General features: G+C 37.9%; 1 protein-coding gene across 3 annotated transcripts in view; it reads left to right on the plus strand.

Moving 5' to 3' along the window:
• LOC131879800 (Bardet-Biedl syndrome 1 protein homolog) overlaps positions 1-5,158 on the plus strand; it is a 21,982-nt gene extending 16,824 nt beyond the window's left edge. For all 3 annotated transcript variants that reach the window (XM_059226217.1, XM_059226218.1, XM_059226216.1), the window contains 2 exons: positions 2,945-3,057; positions 4,794-5,158. In XM_059226217.1, coding sequence (XP_059082200.1) covers positions 2,945-3,057; positions 4,794-4,980 — 300 coding nt within the window. In that variant the 3' untranslated portion in view covers positions 4,981-5,158. The remainder of the gene's footprint in view (positions 1-2,944; positions 3,058-4,793) is intronic.
• Positions 5,159-6,143: the final 985 nt, after the last annotated feature.

Below are 6,143 nucleotides of genomic sequence, written 5' to 3' on the forward strand. Positions count from 1 at the left end.
AAGAGCGTCTCAAAACTTTGAAATCGACAATTAAGGTGAGTAGAGCATAAATGATCTACGTACATTGCATTACTATTTACAATAACCATGGTTTTCGTGGCTCAGTTGCAATCCTAATTTGAGTTCAATTGTGTGCCAAAATTTTATTTAACTCGGGCAATCAATTTAACATCTTGACCTTTTGTGCCTACCTGAACAAGGGTTAAGCCTTTAATTGATCAGTCATTTAGAGTCTTAAAAGGGTTGAAACAAATTCATTTGTTCCTTAATGTTTTGTCGCTTGGGAAACGTTTATTCTAGATTGATATTACACTGAAAAATGCCTGGTTGTGCTCATCCACAGACTTCTAGAGATGTGGACTGCGAACGGAAGCCAAAATTTCGGATCGCTTAAACCGTTGACCTTATTCCAAATGGGTTATTGATACGACCACAAGATCTGGTTGAAAAGATGAACTTGAGGAGACATGCTCAAAGTTTTGTGGTAAACAATACATAAAATTCGAATTTTCGGCTTTGTCTTGGTCAGATACATAAGCTTTTGACATTACAACTTAAAACGAACCACTTTATAAGTAAATAGTATAAAAAATGACCTGCCTTTAATTGAAGAGATCTAAATTCCTTATTTTATTACTCTAATTCGAAAAGTGGCTCAGAGTTGCTATGACCAAGAGCACGCCGATTTGGCGGGAAGCTCGTTCCCAGTTCATATTTCTAGAAGTCCGTGGCGCCTCCAATCGTCTGTCAATTATCGCCCTTAAAGGAACAAGAGCTCTGATTGGATCCTGTCCACAGACTTGTTTTCTTTTTGACGTAAAGGTCGTCATTTAACGCCATGTTTGTGATTGTTTGTGCACTGCTTCAAAATATCAACGGTACAATAACTGGGCCCACTCCAACATGGTCCCAGTAAAAGATGATCCATTCATAAATTGGAATTGGCGGATCAGGCTAGTCCTTGAATAGTGGGTTACTCACGCATTCAATCTAAAAATCTATCGAAGTCTAACCTAAAATTTGGTGGCATAATCCCGATATAAAGCATATTCCATCCTTGCTTTTACAACTCATCGCATGGTCAATATAGCAAAATAAGCCTCAATTGAGATTGCATTTGACGAATAATTTCAGGGTACAACTTCGGGTTCAGGTTTAGTTAAATTTTGCAAGATTATTTCCCTTAAAGATTCTCAAAATAAGAGAGTGAAAAAGGTTTATTTGCGAATAATTCCATGCTTGTAGATTATGATTCGACATTCTATTCCAGAGGGTTAAAACACAATCCCTCGTCACTCCTTTATTTACTCGAGAGTAGTATGAAGTTTTCATAAGTGGCAGCAATTAGACGAATCATAATCTTTCATTTCTTGTAGAAGTTAGAAAAGCCTTTGAAAAGCCAAACCACAAGAAAATAGTTTGCGTATCGTTTTCCTGTTTGATTCTTGTTCAAGTTGTTTTTTCGTTTCATATGCGATTTTCCATCAATTCATCTCGCCCATTGTTTACAATAGCTACATTTTAATGGGGTTTTATTTACGATATAAGTGAACTGTTTCAAAAATATCAGCGCTAATGCTTGAGACCCCTTTTGTGCAGTGGGCCATAAAGTTCATAAATTTCCTGAGAAATCCACTTTTCCTCCACTTTGAACACCTATTGACCTTGAATCAAGCTCTCCTAGGTAGTGTGAGTGTCTCTGAAGAACCATAACTTACCTCTTTACTCGTTGAAGAGGGGAAATGAAAAACTGTACTCATGGGAGCTCTCTGAGGAAACTTGATCGAACACCTCTTTCTATGTACGCACACAACCATTTCATCAAAGAGATTGTTGCCGCATTTCCAAAATGAGTCGGTACACAAAGTGTCCAAAAGTCGAAGATTGAAGTTAGTAATAGCCAATCTAATGCGTGGAACAAATTTCTAATTATCACGCTTGTTTGCGGACAATCTCGACAATTTGAAACTGGTTCAAACAAAAACTAGGGATTACTTAAAAATAAGAGACTGTAATGATTGCCATCACTAGAGCTCAGAAAAAAAAATCTGTTTGAGGGCCAAACAATCACTAAAAAATGTTTTGAGCGCGCCAAAGAATTTATTTTCACCGGAACGCCTTGGCCGTACAGCAGGGAAAAAAATTCTCAGTCGCAAAGATATAAGCGTGTTTAAAAGAAAAAAAAGACACTTAAAAAGACATCTTTAAACGAATTTTACCCATTTTCCGTATTTAAATGTGGAAAATTCGGCACTATCTGCCCTGTTTGGTGTAGGCTAATTCACAAAGAAATTGAAGAGAGTACTCCGACGGGAAGATTGTTAAAAGGTTTCTATATATTATAATACATACACGTACTTATAATTGGCTGGCTCAAATTAAACGATATCGTTAAGAAAAAGTTTACTCGTCAGAAAGCATGTGTTTTAGAGTGACTTTGTATTCCTTTTGACGAGAGATGCCCTATTGTAATACAATTATGAGTACCTCTGTGCTTTCGTTTTCGGTTGGGATCCCCTTTAGTAACCTCTAGTTTGTTCTATAATTATCTGTCAGACTTTTTTTTGTCGATTATTGTCAATTATGGTCTTTGATTAACACCTTTTATAGGCTAGAACATTTCTCTGACGTTCCTGTCTTCATTGTGTGTTTTACCAAGTTGCTCTCGTTTTTGGTCTTTAAACTAGCTGACAACCTTTGATCAAGCCTGAGCTATTTTTGGAATAGGCTGCCCATAATCTTAGCGACTAGAATTCAACAAGCTAATCTGGAACTTCTTTAGAGTAAGGTCATTCATTCATGAACCCTTCTTGGGAGTTACTGGGGTTATCATTCAAAAATGCTAATTGACCAAACAAATTCTTGAATTGCCATGGCCTAGATTAGTAGTAGTTTCTAGCGAAGAACACCGTCAACCAAATTAAAATTTCCGTTTTTGTTATAGATTCTTGGTTTAGGCCCAGTGTTCAGGTTATTGATCGGCCTTTGCAACTCGTCTTCGGGGAAACCATCGAGGAACTTGTTGATCACGTTCTTTTGTGATGATAAACTTTACAGGTGAGAAATGCGTTCATGATATCCACCAATCAATCCAGCATTTAATCCATTCAATTGCTGGTAATTTATGTTCCATCCGTGGCTCCTTGCAATGATCCAACGGATGCCAAAATGCAGTACAAACTCGGTCTAGAAGGAACTTGGATTCTGTAAGAGAAGGTTGCCAAAAGCAAGGAGCAAGTCTTAAGTTCCATCACATCTTGAGAGAGTATATACATCATCACAAGGAAGTCAGTCAATGCGCCATGCTGTTTGCACTTGATCCATGACAGAGTGGTAGGAGACATTATATTTTGGGAAAATCACTTATGCAGCACAATGGCCGACAGAAAGCGAACACTCTCCTCCGTTCGTATCAGAGGATCTGGCTGGCCAGTATCTAGATTCTAGATTCTAGATCTATGTAGGAGTGTCCCTTGGAAGCCATTTGTCACTGCGTCAAACCTTCCCGTCTAGTCTGGAAATGAACGGCAAGGAAACCTGTTTAAGGAAAGTCAACAAAACAGAAAATGATGGATCGTGAATTGATTAGCCTTTTTTTACTTTTGACCTGATTAATCAGGACTATTTGAAAGAAAGCTGCAATCCCTTTGGAACGAAAACAAACGTTTTCTTAGTTTGAGCTTGCCAATCCTTTGTGGATCATATTGCTTCTCTTAAGAAATGTAAGGCTTTATGAGTAAGACAAGGAGGACTACATAAAGTAATGACATTTTACTTAAAAGAAAGATGACCTCTTTTTAGCTAGAATTTTACTCTCCTGACGAAGGATACTTTTGATGTTCATGTTTGCCATTATTCATAACGCAGCTAGCGTAGGTTAGTTTTTTGAATATTCTGTCATGACAAAGTTTTCATCCATGATTTTATTTCAAACTAGTGGAACTATAACATCTCGGAAAAAATCTCGAAGATTTCCCGAACTTTTTTCTTTGTGTATCCATCTAAGCTGATAGCTGGAAATCGTTTTCGCGTTAGACTAGCTAACAAATGACTCAAACATTGAAAAAAGCTCGATGTTTTAGATTGTTGCAGGACTTTAGTGCACAACAAGTAAAGTGACACACATTTAAATTGTTCCAATTTGTTCACTAACTCACTGCAGTAAATAGTCTGTTGTAATTTTGACAATCTTAAATGTTCTTTTCGTCAATAAATCGATTGCAATAGCAAAAGGATGTTGTCAAACCGAGGGATGAAAAATGGTTTTAAAACTACTATCAACTAGATATGCCTGTCTTTAAATTCAACTTTCTGGTTTCACCACTACAATGTCAAAAGAGTTTTTCAAGATCTAATTTGCTTTTCGTTCATAGCTCATCTTTCTAACAATTCATATTTCATGTGATTTCTAGGAATAATTGCTTGAAGATCCTCATGGGACAGAGGATTTCTCTCGAAATGACAGCCAAAGATTTCAAGGAATTTGATTTTGCTTTCTTCTCTCATGAAATTCAAAAGGAGAAGTGGAGCGCATGTTTTCGAAATGAATCACTTTTAAGCAGAAAATGTGTCTGCAAAATACTTTGCAATTAGCAATTGTACAAAACATCCATCAGAACTGAAAGCAAGAGAGCAAGAGCGCTGAGCCAAAATTAACATGTGTCATAGAATACAAAACCTTCGATCGAAGAGGTTAGATCTAAGCCATAACTCAAATGTCTGGCGCGCATAAAGTATATTGCGAGGTTCCATTATTTTCCTTCTTGTTATTTTTCTCTTTGTTGTTCTTTTAGCATTGGGAAAAACATCATCCAAGTGCCGATGCTAGTTCCTGGTCTGGAATATGTGTTTGAAACTCTCATCGAATGCGTGTCTGACCTGGGAATATCCGATCAAGTCCGGGTTTTCATCACCAAACCACCCTTGGAGAAGCCCATTCTCTCAGCCATCATCAATATGCCCGTGGCTGAGCTCATCTAAAAGCCTCCATTTAGAAGGGAAATCTCGTGGCAAATTATGCTTTGTTGTTTACTGTATTCTATAGACGATTTCTTGTTTCGCCTTTTTCCTCGTTTTTTTTTAATTGTTAATGTGGTGAAAACATTAAAAACTTGTCGTGTAAAAGGAATCCAAAAATGCATTCACTTGTGCCCATCGTCCATTTTGGATTCATTGTCATAGTTCATGAAGATGACCGACGGACATTCTCAGCAAATAATACAGCTCTGAAACAAAACGAATTGCTTTTTTTACTCCACGATTCCGCACAAATTTGACTTGAGATGAACTGAACTAATTTTGTATAATGCATAAAGCTTTGAGGGAACCAAGTTCCATCTGATGACGTCGCCTTTTTTCTCATGCTCATCCAGAAGGTAGAAACAACTCCATTTAAGTCCAGTCTCTAAGGACGGTTAAAGCCAAGAGGAAGAACTGGTGGCCTGCTTGAACCTACCGGCTTTAATGACCAAGTGTACTGTACGTTTTGCAGTGGTTCCTTCCTTAGGGATCTAGTAGGGTTGTTGAATGGTTCAGCAGTTACTGTTAACTGTTGCTACACGGACATCAACCAAAATGACTCCCTCAGGTGCAGATTTGGTGGAAGCCAGAAGTTAAACGGCACTTGGCGAAACCAAGGGGTTTTGATGAAGGCCAAAACGGTCGAGGACGAAAGGACCCAGTAATAAATATGAAGGAGGATAAGGATCATGTTTATGCCTAGATAAGATGACTCATTGGTTCATATTACTGGTTCAGTACCTTCAAATATGAAACTGTTCCATTATGAAACATTGGTGCACATTGTTCCCACTAAGTTGTCGTCACAGGCTTTTTGTTAGACGCTCTTCCATTAGGTTGACATGGCTCAATTAACGTTCTCTCAATGCCTATTTTTTAATGCCAAGGGCCAGCCATGCGGCCATTAAGTGGACTATGAGTGCTTTTGTGCATTTCATTCAACTTCATTAGTTGTCCGTGGTTTTCAGTGTGTGGGACAGCTCTTGAGATGGACCCTTGCTTATGTTTGTGTGCACAGTCCTTTGTAATGCCCTTGGTTTGAAAAAAAGGGACATTGCTGTTTTACTCCTTCTTGATATTAATTTTTATGTGTCATAATAAAAGAATATGAACTTAACGAGCTG

The sequence above is a fragment of the Tigriopus californicus genome, chromosome 4 (genome assembly GCF_007210705.1).
Source record: "Tigriopus californicus strain San Diego chromosome 4, Tcal_SD_v2.1, whole genome shotgun sequence".
NCBI lineage: Eukaryota > Metazoa > Arthropoda > Copepoda > Harpacticoida > Harpacticidae > Tigriopus > Tigriopus californicus.